The sequence below is a fragment of the Mastigoproctus giganteus genome, chromosome 12, assembly GCF_048544385.1.
Source record: "Mastigoproctus giganteus isolate SK-2022 chromosome 12, ASM4854438v1, whole genome shotgun sequence".
NCBI lineage: Eukaryota > Metazoa > Arthropoda > Arachnida > Uropygi > Thelyphonidae > Mastigoproctus > Mastigoproctus giganteus.
Genome location: NC_143586.1, coordinates 123,395,342 through 123,411,275, shown reverse-complemented (window position 1 = coordinate 123,411,275; position 15,934 = coordinate 123,395,342). Strand labels below are relative to the sequence as shown.

General features: G+C 38.6%; 1 protein-coding gene across 1 annotated transcript in view; it reads left to right on the top strand.

Moving 5' to 3' along the window:
* The first annotated feature begins 650 nt into the window (after positions 1-650).
* LOC150077387 (putative fatty acyl-CoA reductase CG5065) overlaps positions 651-15,934 on the top strand; it is a 144,638-nt gene continuing 129,354 nt past the window's right edge. Inside the window, exons 1-2 of the mRNA XM_090386165.1 lie at positions 651-763; positions 6,130-6,232. Of these exons, the coding sequence (XP_090242291.1) occupies positions 6,155-6,232 (78 nt within the window). The 5' untranslated portion in view covers positions 651-763; positions 6,130-6,154. The remainder of the gene's footprint in view (positions 764-6,129; positions 6,233-15,934) is intronic.

Below are 15,934 nucleotides of genomic sequence, written 5' to 3'. Positions count from 1 at the left end.
TGTACTCCCCGAAGGTTGTTGTTGGTTTAAGAATTTATTAGGAGCATCGGCAACTATGGCCTTAGTGCGCCAGCTCCCACAAGCGTAATATTGCTATGTTCAGTAATATTGCTATCGGCAGTTACTTTTTATTTCAAACTCGGACCCGTACCTTCCCCCCACCAAAGCGTAATATTGCTATCGGCAGTTAATTTTTATTTCGAACTCGGACCCGTGGCTTCTCCGCCCCCCCCCCCGGTCAACACCGATCCCGGTTATACGCGCGTACCCCGACTTTCCAGAGTTTGTTTCCATTTCATAAATGACGAACATTCGGCTCCATCTTTATTTGTATTTAAAAATCACTCGCGTTTTTTCCTGTTTCCTTACCTTTTGAGCACTAAAATATATGTGTGTTATAGCTATTATGTAGTCACCTTCCATATGTGAACGTTTTTCGGAGCGCACCACTAACCAGAAAACCTGACTGAGATGTTACAGTGTGCGCATGTTGAATGACAGTTCCAAAAACAGGCCAGCATTTCTGCACTTCTCTTTCTGGTGAGCTGAGAACACATTTGTGTTTTTCAATATCGTCAGTAGACGTCACTATAGTTTCAGAACTGCAACTATGACGTAGAGAAGCTGCCTAGTACATAAGAACTTCTTACCCTGAATGGCTGACGGCGTCGCGGTTGATCGGGGATTTTGGAGAAAGCGTTAAAAACTGGAAGTGTGTTTGGTAACAAACTGGTAGTTCAGTGCAGTTTCACTAGCGCGTCAGGTAAGTCATTTAAGCTTTTGCCAGGTTTCAAATACTTAATGCATATAGCTATTTTTTTCAAAAGGGAACTGAAATTTATGAATAAAGTAATATTCTGAGTGTGTTTTTTTTTTTAATTTGAAAGCAGTTTCGTAACTGCTAATCAATACCACAACTACTAATTGCTGATTGATTTTTTTTTATTTTATTTTATTATTTTTAACTCAAAATGGAACTTGCACCATCTGGGGCAGTCATCAACTGGTGGGAGGGGGGACGAATCTCGTTTAATATGAGGATAAGTGACGGAAAATACGTGATTGCAAATTTCTGTCTGGCCCTTGTTCCGCTTAAGAGTATAATACCACTCTCATAATATTACAGTGGTAATGTTTGATATAAAGGGGTATCTTTTCCTATTAAATCTGGAGTGTACTTCATGCGGATAGTATTTTTATTGGAATCGTGGCAGCAGTAATCCAGTAATATTGCTATCAGCGGTTACTTTTTATTTCGAACTCGGACCCGTGTCTTTCCCTTGGAAGTCAAATAATTAGCAGTACAAGCAATGAAAGGTGATGGGATGATCAGGAAGAGAAGAAATGTATGAAAACGTATGCCTACTACGGTACGTAGAAACATATTGCTCAGCATATTATTTATGATGGTTGCTAACAGTAGTAAAATAGCAGTCTCCTCTCCTTCCCAATTCACTATTGAATTGATCTCGTCGTCTACGTGCAAAATGTAATGAGGCTTGCATTTTAATTCAGTTATTGGTAAAAAACGATAGCAAAAGAGAGCTGTTCGCTTTATTCTTGTGAAGAAAAATAAATTCTACAGGCCAGCGTTTCTCAACTGCGGCCGCAGACCCTAGAGGATCCGGAGCAGTACTATGTAGTCTTCACCAATAATATACCAAGTTTCTTAAATATTTAACCTGAAAGAACATACAGCACGGAAACAACTTCGCTTTGGAGGCTGGAAAGTTAGAGGGAATCCTTAATATCACCAAGTTTAAGCCTTACCGTCACAGGCAGTAATTGTCAACCCTTTTGGCTAGCACGCAGTCATTAGGGTTGATAGTATAACGACAGTCCTCGGTTATAGTACCGTACAGTGGTTTTGCCACATATGGCAGAGTACTCCTCAATGGTAATGAAGGATGAAAAAAATAATAATAATCGTTCGGAGAGGTCTGGATTTGAATTTGTCAGGCATTTGTCAATCATTAAAGGCCTCTTTAATGGAGGCTGCAATTATTCGATCTCGGGCAGATGTAGTGGTTTCCCCCAGTGACTTGTCAATTTTCAGCCTGCACAACATGCTGCACCTATAAGCAGATACTCGCGCAATATGAACGAAGATTAATTTTCGCGTCTCATTTTTAACCGAAGGCCCACTATTTACATAGGGGGCACCACATATTATTTTGACGACTATTACATTATGTCCTAGATACGGTCAAATGTATGCATTCCAGTCCAAATACACCACTGCTCATAATGTACTGGAAGTTTTCCCAACAGAACTTGCAAGGCCACAGTAGATTAGTCTTATACACTCTAGACATAATCAGGAGGGCAGCACGTTGGGCCTGTAACAACTGTTTAATCACAGCAGACTTAGTATCTCTATAGCCCCAATCACCGGCACCATAGGTAAGAATGGAAGAGAAGCTGAAAACTACACAATGAAGAATGGAACAAATGAGTGAGAATGGTAGTCGTGTGGTAAAGTTAAATGAAGCTGTTTTCATTTTATGTGAACCCCTGGCGCTCGTCGCCGTGATGGGATATTGTGCTGTAAATCTACTTCACAATAAAGATTTATTTATTTATTCATTTATTTATTTCATTCTGGGAAAAGTCTATTCGACAGGTTTCTGTCGCAGAGTATGAGTACGAAGTGTAGAAATATTTCACTTAAGAAAACTATGAATTATAAAATCACATGCCATTTTCAAAATGGCACCTTAAAAATGGCCCTTGTTCTGCTTATGTGCATATAATTTTTTTTAAATCTAGGTCACTACACATACACGACATATTAAATCAAATTCTTATGCTGTTTCGCGAAATATTGTGAACATGAGACAGATCTGAGCTAAGAGGGCGGTAGATATTTCATTCTGAGAATATGCAACACTTTCAACCTCTTAAAAGAAAAAAAAAAGTAATTCAGCCATTACCGCAAGCACAATAATAAGGGTAGAAATACCGTTTATACCTTTAAAACGGTAGCAATCTTGTGTAATCAATGTGGCTTACTTATACAGCTAACTTGGCAAAACAATTAACTTCTAATTTCTTCCATAACAGAAGCGCTTGAATTTTCCATTCTGACTTTGGGTGAAAGTCATAACTGTATTACACGATTGGCTCGAACTGATATTCTTTCTCATTTCGAAAGAGAACTACAAAAAGAAAAATCTAATAGGTGGGCAAATAAAATTTTTAATGTCAAAAATAAATGAATAGTAGAGTGAAAATTTATAAAGCAGCTGAAACCGTTCTTATCCTTAAATATCACACCAAAGCCGGGACAAGGGTAGAGCATTTCCAACCATACGCACTTGCGACAGAGCGTATAGTTGAAAAGGTGTAGGAGTTAGGAAATTCAACCGTGTAAGTTAATGATATAATAAGTTGTGTAGCGCAGGAGGGTGCACTGCCAGATATTTGCTTGGGCTCAGGAATTAACTTCCTCAAAGCAGAAATAAAAAAAAAAATTTCCGTTTATACTCCGGCACGACAACCAAGTCAGTGGAGTTTACAATAAATCATCAATACAAATATTTAGTCGTCACGGGTTTGAACCCCGGTCCACTCAAGGAACGCGTACAATGCTCTCTCTCTCCTGACCACTGGGCTACATCAATACCTCGCCTCGAAAATCTCTATGGTTTCAATTTAATATTTAAGTCAGTTTTTTTTTTTTTTTTATTTTCTGAGTTTTCATTACCATTAAGGAGTACTCTGCCATTTGCAAGAACTCTTGATGGTTGTAAAACTTGCATTATGCCTCGGTAAATCCAGACTTCTATAGTGGTAAGGCTTTGTTTATTTTTAATGACTGAATGGGGGGGGAACGTCCTACTGTCTTTTAGCACGGTAGGAAATATTGTCCGGTGTCGGTCAGTCTATTTCCCCCATGAAAGGCATATCCATTAATGCTACTGTAGAATGTCTGGAATTGTTTCCAACTATTTGGAGAAAATAGCCAGACCCGGCTGCCCGACGAATGTTTCTTCGGGAAAACTGTCTTCGTCTTGCAACTGAATATCATAGCTTTGTGAGAGATTGGCTGGAAGGTACTGCCCATAGTCTCTACTGTTCCATGTAGGTCCACCTTGCTTCACAACTCGAAGACCGTGAATACTAGCTTTTTATTTAATAAAAGGGGTGAGTATCTTTTAAAGCATCCACTTGCTCTCAAGTGTCTATATCCTTGAATTTTACACAATTCAGTTGGCAACCATAACCTGGAAGTGCATTCGAACAAGAGTAGGGGCCCGTTTGGGGTGGGGGGGGGGAATAATGCCGCGTAATAGGTTTTTGAAGTGCTATTATTTGCTTATACTGAAAGATCATGTTTTAGCTATTTGGTAATTCACAAATGTCCACCCCAATGCTACAAGAAAAATATTAAGACTGAAAAAAGGTATTAACGATTATCGTCCAGAAGTGCAATCTAATGTTTCAAGCTGCTTCTTGTCGCCAGCTTGTTGAAATCACCTCTGAAAAAGGAAACGTTCAAGGTGGGAGTTCAGAAGAGCAGCTTTGTGTGCTCTTTGTTGCAATGCCATAGAATAAGAACTGAAGGCCGCGTAAACTGCATACCCCATTTAAGAATGGTCTGTGTTGCGAAAAATGGATTACAGATTTCTGGGGCTGAGCGAAATCTGCAGACGAGAAAAAATTAGTGTGCTCCTTATTAATAACTTCACTGACAATTGTCAGCCAAAAGTATTACGATTAAAACTTTAGCTCTTCACTTTACAGAGGAAAGCTGACCTGTGCAGTTATGTTGGATAGTGTTTTATTTGTTAGAACAAATTTGGTGGTAACTAGAAATCACGAGAAACTTACTTTCTGAATGCTGAAAGCATTATTCATCCTTCGGCTAATTCACAAGAGTTCCCTTTGACAGCGGGGATTGGGAGGTAGTTACTTTTCCCTCGCTTGGAAAGGCAGGGATTCGGAGACCTGAAAAAAATGACCCCTTCAGTAAGGACTCTAGTCCGCTGATCTGGCGGCGGGAATAATATATTGAGTTATTTTGGAAGCTCTTAATCACACATGGTATGCAAATCGACTCGTCAGATACTTAAGGGAAATTTTGAATCTTGTACAGATATGATACAAGAGACCATATAAAATAGAGGAATTGTGATCGAAATAAGATTCTACGGATGAGGGAGGGCCTTCAAGGACGGGAGAAAGTAAGGAAATGTTAGTTTAGCGATAAGTGAATTTAAATTTAAGAAGGCAGCAAGAATCTTCGAGTTGATAATGATCTCATCCAGTAGGAGAATATACTGAACGAATATATTATTGAGAGAGACCTTTAGAGACGGGAACAAATCTAAAAGCCGACTTAGTAGTCCGGAGTTAAGCGGCACTAACGGAACCTTTACCATAGTAAACGCATTTTCAAATTTTCAGGTCAAAATTACATCCCCATCAAGGTACTCAATATTCCCCACCGTAAAATGTAAACTGAGTTTGGATAAGATTATCAATCACAAACGCTGATCTACATAACTAACCCATAAGTAATAATGGAATTGGTATGTAAAATGAAATTCAGTCGGCAAAACAAAGCATTCTTCGCAGAAAATGAATTCACTTTAATTTGTAATTACTTGCTACGCGTTCTTCCAAACCCCCTCCCCCTCAGTTGTCAGCTTAGTTCCCATAATACAGCATTCATTTTGGATGACAAATTTAATTAATTTGAATTAAGTCACTAAGTGACTTAATTTACTTAAGTGAAAGTTTTATTGGTTAGCAGTCCAAAGTGTGCGGTTGTCCATGCTGACCTGAAACAGATTTAGCTGTACAGTATTTTCAAAAATTTCAGCATGCACGGGAACGAAATACATGTGCTGTCCACCGAGAACCCGACGTGTTCTGTGCCATTTTCTTTTTTTATCATCATACAGATACTGTATCCCCAATTCTGTAATTATAAGTAGTTCTAGCTGATGAGAAATTGTTATTCTCATTAACAATGAAAACTTATCTCCACTAATATAGAGGATGTATTTTAATTTTTTCTCAATATTTCAAGTAGAATAACCTTTAATTCTAATTACAATGAGTAATCTTAAATGTTAATTTCTGCTAATTAAACCTTGCTTGATGAGGCGCTTAATTTTTCAGCTGTTCCAGTTGATCAAGAGTTGTAATGGAGGAAAGCTCAATTCACGATTTCTACAGCGGAAGGGTCATCCTTATTACAGGGGCCACAGGTTTTATAGGAAAGGTAAGTGTAATGGTGCTGATACAGGTTTCATAATTAAACGCGTTTAATGTTTGCCATTCGTTTTTCTGTTTGCTGTTTTCAGAAACAGGACGAGTATAGGTAGGGCAGTAGGACTCGAAATAAGGTCATTGTATTTGTTCCTTACAAACATTCGAACTCTTTACAGCCCTCTGAAATGCCCCGTCTGTTGGAGAAACAAGAAATGACGAAACTCCGACTGAAATATAGGGATCTTCACGGCTTAGTTATTACTCGTGCCTGCGCAGAAAATCTGCGACGACTAAATTTTAAGCGCAGTCGATGACGACTCGCCCCACTGCTACATAAATGGATTTTGACCACTAATGGTTTTGACGTCTCTTCATCAGATAAAAGATAGTCGTCCTTTTCCTTTTGAACAGGAAAGGAAAAGGCATAGATTATAAGATAACCTAGTTTTAAGCCAACTTTTCATGTCGATCATTTTAGGAAAGCTATTCATTGCGTCATCCCAATAGAAATCTTAGCGACACATCCAGGGCGATAACAAGACTTTCGCTTGAATGTAAAGAAAGTGTCACTCGTCGTCTCCACACATCAGTGTTCATACCCCCCCCCCCCAACTCTTGAGAAAGCTAGTTCCTAAATACGGACGCTTTTTAAATCTAAGCTCTTTATAGGGAGAAACCTTAACAGCGGTTGCTTCCAATGCGTAGGGAACTGCGCTTTCGACTAACATTCTTCGTTAGTTTCGTACACTTAATTATGTTAATATACTGTTAATGTTTGTGCATGGTGTTTTCAGCATAATGGGATTTTTTGAATTGCAGCTCATGAGCTCGTTTTTAAATTTGCCTTCAAACAGCGATACTGAAACCAAAAACTTAATTCAAATTGGAACGCGGCTCTTTATCTTTATATTCATAAATTCTAACTTGACTAACTATCCCACAAATATGGGTTTTATGTCCCCCACATCTTCGGTGTTAACTGAAACTATGGAATCATCGTATAGGAATCTAAAAAGCGTTTTCTGAACCAAAAGGTTCAACGCAATAAAATTTCGTATACAGAACTTCACTCGCACTTACTATTTACACTACATATATACAAATATTGTACATAATAAAAATTAGCATAAATAAAATCGCTTCCTAATTTCAGACTTCTTTCACATATTGTAAAAATGCAGCATAATTATCTCCATTCCCAAAAAGCTGCCACGGCTCCACAAGAGAGGGAACCTGCTACCTCCCTCAATCTATTTCTCATTTCTTCGTGTAACTGACATTCCACAAAAGTGTGCTCTACTGTCTCCATACCTCTACATCTTCCATCATAAACAATACCCATTGCTGCATACTAACCCTCAGTCCGTGGCCCGTCACGACCATTACCAGATGGCCCTAAATTGGGCCACTTAGTAATTTCCTCCACCTTAACTATATCCAGTATCATCCGATAGGTTATTCTTCCCTTGTCAGACGTCGTCCAACGATCCTGCAAAATTAACATTGTTTCTTTTTCAAAACATCTTTCTTATCATAACGTTTTTCAGTATCAGGACAATCTTATTCCTAACGTGTTTTTTTTTTTTTTAGCACTGGGAAAGGAAAAATGAGTAGGAGTGTGATATAGGCCTCATGAGAATTGTGCAGAGAAATAGTGGGCCAGTAAATCTCAATGTCTTATATTGAGAGATTTTAACTTTCCAGATATTGACTGGAACTTGTGGTTGGTCACTCGCACACTAGCAAGACTTTTTTTTTTTTTTTTGATTTATTGGACGACTGTTTTCTACAGCAGCAGCATGTTCGAGAGGCTACCAGAGGGAGTAATACTCTTGATCTAATTATTCTTGCATTAAGAGTTTGCAGATAAAGGAACCACTGGGTGTCAGTGATAACAATGTACTGATATGGGAATTACTTAAAGATGTAACTACCATCAAGGCTAAAGGGAAGGGATTTTACTTTCGTCAAGGTGACTAGTGAGGTCTCAGACAGATTTTTTAAATTCTGTACAGTGGGGTAACAACTGATGATGTTACCAATGTTGAATTCTAAACGAGAAGGCTTCAGGGACTTAATCTTGGAGGCTACTAGGCTTTGCATTTCAACTGAAATACAGTTCAAGGTTCGGGCCTAAATGGATGTGAGATGAATTGAGGGTCGTGGCAGAGAAGAAAAACATTGGATGCATATAAATTATCAGGTGACACAGAAGCCTATGGCAGATATAAGCATGTCTGTAATCAAGTCACAAAGGAGGTTAGGCAGGCGAAGGCAGATAAAAGAAATTTTTGGTAAAGGATGCAAAGAAAAAAGAGCAAAGTTCTTTACTTATGTAAACTCTAAAAGGAAAGTGAATCAGATTGGACACTTAACATAGATGGGCCTGACTATTGATAATCATGCTCAGGTAGCTGATAAATTGAAGGAGTATCTTGCATCTGCATTCGCACATGAGGAGCTATTCAATGAAGGGAATGCCAGAAGTTTATCAAACTCTAACAGTTTGCCCAGTTGTCTAACAGGAAGGCAAGTGATTTTGTAATAACTGAGAGCAAAGTGGAGGAGAAATTATTGAAGTTAAACATAAAAAAGGCACCTGGGATGGATTGGATCTATCCAGTTATATTAAAGGAGGCAGCAAAGGAAGTAAGAAAAACTTGAGCCATAATTATGAGAGTTTCCTTGTCCTCAGAGTTCCCCAAGGACTGGAGCTGTGCAAATGTATCACCAATTCACAAAGGGGATTCAAAAGGTGACAACTAACTATAGACCTGTTAGTTTAACTTGTGTTCCGGGAAAAATAATGGGGTCACTGGTTAAAGCAGCATTGCAGGATCATCTAGACAAGACTGCAGTAATTAAGACATAGCATGGGTTTGTTAAAGGGAGGTCTTGCCTGATCAATTTTATTGGATACTATGTGGTCACAAAAGAACTGAATGTCAAAAATAATTTTGATATCATATACTTGGATTTCAGGAAAAATTGATGCTGTTGCACATGAAAGACTGCTGTCCAATTAGAGAGGAATGGCATTAAGGCTAAGTTGGTACAATGGATAAAGGGATGGTTGAGTGGGAGACGACAAAGCGGATGGAGTTCACCAGGGTTAGGTGTTGGGCCCTATTGTTTTGTGTATTCATCAATCATATTGATGAAGGTATATCAGGTTAATGTCCAGTGTTTGCGGATAATACAAAGATGGGCAGGGTTGTTACTGTCAGTAAAGACAGTATGCTTCTAACTGGATCTGTTGGAGTAGCATATATGGGCAGTTGCAGTATGCTACTCCAACTGCCACTTCTCAGCCCATTTGCCCAACTGGATAAGTTGGACAAATGGGCTGAGAAGTGGCAACTGATGTTTAACATTGACAAATTCCAAGTACTACATATGGGAAGCAATAACCCAAGAGAAACATACCAATTATGTGGTACTACACTCAGGGAAGCGGAAAGTGAAAAAGCCTGGGGGTAATTGTGCAGTCAAATATGTAGTTCGCTGAGCAATGCAGACGGGTGCCAAGGCAGGTCATGGAGTCTTGTCAGTGATATATAGGAATTTTGCTGGCAGAGACAGGTGATTATCCCGTTGTACAAGGCAATGGTCAGGCCACATCTGGAGTACTGTGTACAGTTCTGGATGTCTCATTTTAGGAAGAATGTAGAGTTGCTAGAACGAGTACAAAGCTGGGCAACAAGACTGGCGAGGGAGCAAAGGTAAAGAAAGCCTGCACGAGAAGCATGCAAAAGTTCGATGAAATTTACCGGTAAAAGTACTTTTCCGTAAAGGCATTTGCATTGTTGCTCGCTCGGTAAGCAGACGGTGGGTTTATCGGTCAGGAGTAGATATTGAATCCCATGGGAGATTGAAACCCTCCAGAAGTGGAGGGGGTAACCTGACCTTTTTTCTTTAGAATCACTGGTGGACTAGTGGATAAATCTTTTATTAAGAAAAAAAAAGCAAAGGAAGCCCACTCGAGAAGCACGGCAAGCTTCAAAAAAAGTTTACCTGTGAAACTACGTTACGAACATTTTTTTTTTTTTTTTACGATGCCAGAACTTCCAGTATGTCTGTTCATGATTCAATTAGTGATTCTAAAGAAAAAGGTCAGGTTACCCCCCCACACACACACGCACACATCGGGAGGGTTTCAAGCTCCCGTGGGATTCAACTTCTACTCCAGACCGATAACACCCACGGTCTGTTTACTGAGCGAGCAACAATACGAATGCCGTTACGGCAAAGTACTTTTTACCGGTAAATTTCATCGAACTTTCGCATGCTTGTGCAGGCTTTCTTTACTTTAGCCGGTGAGGGGAACAAAGGGGTGCTCTTACCAAGAAAGGATTAAGTTCTGCAAATTGCAACGCCTGGTGAGTAGGTACCTGCGAGGTGATCTGATTGAGGTGTATAAGGGCTTGAATCGGTTAAGCAAGCTGAATGGTGATAGGATTAAGAACCTGAGGGGGCACAGTCAAATTGAGAAACAAGACAGTTGCAGAATAGATGTGCGGAAATTTGCATTTAGCCAGCGGGTGGTTGATTGGTGGACAACTTCCATCTTTTGTTGTGGCTGAGCTGGAAAGGCATTTGGAAGGAATGGAGGGGTGAAATGGGAGGTTGTTTTTTTGGCTGATGCTTGATTTCTTGCCGTCGTATAAATGTCTACTAATGCTAATGTAGGCAGGCATGTTTATTTTTTTTTTTTAATTTGCTATTAAGCTCCGAAAGATGTTTTGAGTTTCTTCCATTTCCTATATCGATCCTGAAAGTGAGGTCTACAAATTACTGAAATGCTCTGTATATTATAAAATTGCGTGGGTGGATCGTCTACATTTCAGTGCCTAGCAATTAAGTATTTCTAATGTTATTAAGGAAATAACACAACGTGTAAGATCGTAATTTTAGTCTTGCACGGGTTTAAGCGTAAAGTTTCGGTACTGCTGCTGAAAAACATTATCCTGGTGCCAAAAATTTATTGGAAATAGCTACCGAAATTGCGACTTTGTCGGAAAAGCAATTTGTTTTAATTAAAAGAAGTGCTGAAAAATATTAAGTTATTTAATTGTCTAAATATTATATTGCCCATTAATTACAAACCTTACTTCCCAAATAAAATGCGATCCGTAAGGGATGGCAGCTGTATGCTGCTGTAAACAATTTTTTTTAATGAAAACAACTTATTTTCAAACAAGTCTATAATACTCTAATATAATCTTCATCTGATACGAGTAGTTTAAATTAACTGTCATTGTTCGGTCAATACTTACACCGTATCAAGGATTTAAGGCAACTTTTTTTTTTTTAGGGCAACATCACAAAAGAATATGCACTTATTTCCAGGTGAAATAAGGAATGCATCACAAACTGCACCACCTAATGGAGTCATTGTTGCACAAGTAAATGCGCCACCTACTGACAGTATAAGGTTTTTTTTATGTTACAAATAAAAATGTATTTTAGACTACAAAATTTAATGGTTATGTTGAAGACATTAATTTATAAAAATAAAAACAGGACGAAAATCCTATGCTCAATTTTAAAGGAGAATCCTAAAAGTTTCCCTATTTCCCTTAGTTTAACTAGCTAATTGTATACACTGAATAAGTCAATGTATCCGAAAATGCCGTTCTTCAATATCTTAGGAATAACCCCACTTATTTTCTTCGGTCAGCGAAATTAAACGCTAACACTAGGCTACGGCGTGGCCTAGTGGTCAGGCGCACGGGTGCATAAGTACACGTGCCTTGAGTGACCGGGGTTCAAGCCCGTGACTGCTCTTTCTTGTATTCTGTCTATCTTGTGAACTCCTCTGACCGTTTGGTCGTCCCAAGTATAAACAGATTATTTTATTTATTAATAGCCACATAGTGCAAGGAAGCCTGAAGCTTATGCTGGGCCATAAAAAAAAAGAAACGCTTCTTGTAACAATTTTTTTTTTTTTTTTTTTTTTTTTTTTTTTTATTAGAACATAAACGGCACCTCCTAAAATTTGCGGTTATCTTTTTACGGCTTTATCAGGTTGAAGATTTGGTCCGTGAATGACTCCAGTTGGAGCCACTTATGAAACGACTGCTCTTTCCTAACTGACAGACTAATCTCATCCATTATTCGCTACAACTTTTGTGAACCGGTACCGAAATTGTCGCAGGCTCTTCAGGGTTCTTTCGTTACCCACTTAAGTGTACTACGATTGTTACGCTGGCTTGACAGGTCCTAGAAAGAAAAATGCATTTGATGCAGTGGAATAATCTTGCATTCCAGTGGGCATTAGCTTCTCTCATGGCAGAATATGTAATTAATGTCGTTTCTATGGCAATTTCGATTGCTTCTGACGCTAAATTAAAGCAAAAGTCTTTCTTCAAAGAAAGCATTGCTGCCATTTTTTCTTTTTTTTTATTTATTACATTTGGCGGTCCCAGCCAGTTTCTCTGGCAATCTCACCACCTATACAGAATACTCTATAAATGCTTTATAGAATATAGCACAATAAGATAAAATAATGCATATGAGTATTTGTTCACCACCAAATGACATCATTTAAAGGAGATGTCAATGTCATTACATCACAAAAGAATATGCACTTATTTCCAGGTGAAATAAGGAATGCATCACAAACTGCACCACCTAATGGAGTCATTGTTGCACAAGTAAATGCGCCACCTACAGACAGTATAAGGAATGCACCAGACAGATGAGCAGATACGCCAATTTCAGATGCAGAGGGTGCCATTACTGACAAGTAATCATGGAGAAAACAGACGAGCCAATACTTACTATAACAGCCAACGAAAAGAAAATACTGTACATGTTTCCGCCGCTCAGGACTGGTAATGATAAATATATACGGGATCTTTTATTGCTCGCTAAGAATACAACAGGGAAATATAATACAACTTAAAACGCTAGGAGTTTTCATACTAGTAGTGGCATGTGATGCAAGAAAGCAAGTGTATGAGCTTATGCAGCATCAGCCAAAAAATCACACCATTCCCTCCAAATGCCTGTCCAGTTCCTCCTTAAATTTATTCAACCTATCAACTTCCACAACGACAGATGCAAGTTTTTGTTCCAGCAATTAACCCCCCGCTGGCTAAAGGCAAGTTTCCGCACATGTATTATACATCTGTCCTTTCTTAATTTGAATTTATGCCCCCTTAGGTTCGTAATCTGAACAAGTGGAAGGATCCCATCGAATTCAGCGTGCTCAACCCATTCAAGGCCTTATACCTCAATCAGATCACCGCGCAGGTGCCTAGTCTCCAGCCACTGCAATTTGCAGAACTTAAGCCTCTCTTGGTAAGAGGATCCCTTCATTCCCCTCACCAATCTTGTTGCCCTTCTATGTACACGTTCAAGTAAATCCTCCTCTTCCTAAAATGAGGCCTCCAGACCTGTACGCAGTACTCAAGGCGTGGCCTGACCATTGCCTTATACAGAGGGACAATCACTTCCTTCTAGCAAAATTCCTATATATCATTGACAAAACCCCATGACCTGCCCTAGCAGCCTGTCTGCATTTCTACCACCTTAAGTGTAGTACCACACAGTTGGTACGTTTCTCTGGGGTTACTTCTACCCATATGCAGTACTTTGCATTTGTCAAGGTTAAACTTCAGTTGCCACTTCTTAGCCCATCTGCCCAAATTATCTAGATCCTGTTGCAGTAGCACACTGTCATTATAACAACCCTGCCAACCTTTGTATCATCTGCAAACTTCGACGTTAAGCCTGATATACCTTCATCGATATCATTGATAAATGATATTGATATAGTTATCAGCGAAAAACAAAAATAGCATTCTATGAAATAAAATTATTATAGTTGAAAACAGATTAAAATCTTTTTTTTTTTGGTTTTTAAATTAAAATATCAAGAGTTGGTGACGCTGCGCATACTGCCTTTTTTAACTGGGTTAGGTAACTGGACTTAGAAGTGAGTTCGTTAATTGGAACTCCATTGTCCCATGGACAGCAAAAAGCATATCTTTGACAAATCTTTTGAATATGACCAAGGCGGCATCATACAATTTTAAACCTCTCAATATACCCCATAAGTCAACTTATCCTGTTACTGAGTAATGGCCATATGCATTCAATCTAATATTACGAATTACTTCATTTCTTATGCAAGTTCCAAAAGGAATCCCAGTTTCAGCCTCGAAAATATCATTGGAGTGTATCGTAGTGCAAGAGCGAAAATGCCATAAAGATTATTACTAAATTAATACCACTCATATACCACATGAAATTAATGGCTTTATTAAGCTAATCACTATACAATTTTTAAGGTGACGTTTCAGGCATCTTTCCGATACCCATCATCAGACCATGCTGTATTATATATTTTATGAGAAAAGTATCCTGCAAAATGCATCTTTCTGCAATGAGAATTAACATGGATGTAAGGACTTCAAATGAAAATGCCAAAATTAACGATTGCAGAACTAACTGTATTGAAGTGTTATAATTATATTTAACAACATGTGTGTGGATCGAATGCATCCTATCAACGTTTTTTTTTTTTTTTTTTTTTTTTTTTTCAGTCTGCAATAAAACGCAGACAAAGCGTTCAGAATTCCAGTTTGAAATTAAACTGAATCCTCAATATACCCATATGTCAACTTATCCTGAGTGCACCCATTTTTGAAAACTGCAACTAGTTTCCGTACAGACCCCATGCTCCCGCCATTTCAAAGTGTTTAGCCTCTGAATCTCCCACACTAGATTAAACCCAGCTACTAAACTCAAGATTTCCGACCCTTGAAGTACACATATCGCAGTTATGGCCACAAGAAGCATTCTACGGAATGTTTCTTGTTAACGTTCATTCTAACATACTGACGCGTAGATGGGAAAGGAGCAAAGGGTTTTTACTCTTATCCTCCAATTAAAAATAAAAAATAAAAGATAATGAATTTCCATCGTTTAGTAACTTTGTACAAGAAATGAAGTAATTATTAATATTAGATTATTGTATGCACATGGCCATTACTCAGTAACAGTAGAGAAACTGTATTTTCATTTCAAGAAATGAAATACTCCTAAAAAACTACTTAGGACCATTTTAATAAATTGCCTTTTGTTGCCTGTGTTGAAGAGGCGTTAAACATAATTCAATATACATATATAATGTAATACTCAATCATCTCGGCAATTATACCATACAAGAAATGCTATCGGAAAGCTCCCCATCCGATGATTAAAATACACTATTAGTACGGCGCGACTGACGTTACACAATCTAATTGAAAACAATTCGGAGATGATCAGGAATTTATCTGTAAAGAAAAATAAGAGGCCGATTTACAATCAATACTATAAAATTTCTCATCGTGAAGATGATCAGGACTATATGGCTGCCATGATATAGCAAAAAATGGTACACTAATAATATACACTGAGTGATCACTGAATTATGACCACCTATCTAATACTTCGTAGTATTACGAAGTATTAGTACGTGGCAGTGCTTCAACAAAATGTCGGAAGCGTTCGGGAGGTATGGCTAACCAAGCTGTGTGCATTGCAGTCAGCAATGCAGGTATGGAGGTTATTGATGTATCCATACGCCTGATATGCCTTTCCCTAGTGTCCCACAAGTGCTCTATGGAATTGATATCGGGGGAGTTCGGAGACTGATCGATATGCCGGAAGCCAGAACTGTTCCTCAAACCATTCCTGCGCAACAAGTGCCCGATGTCCT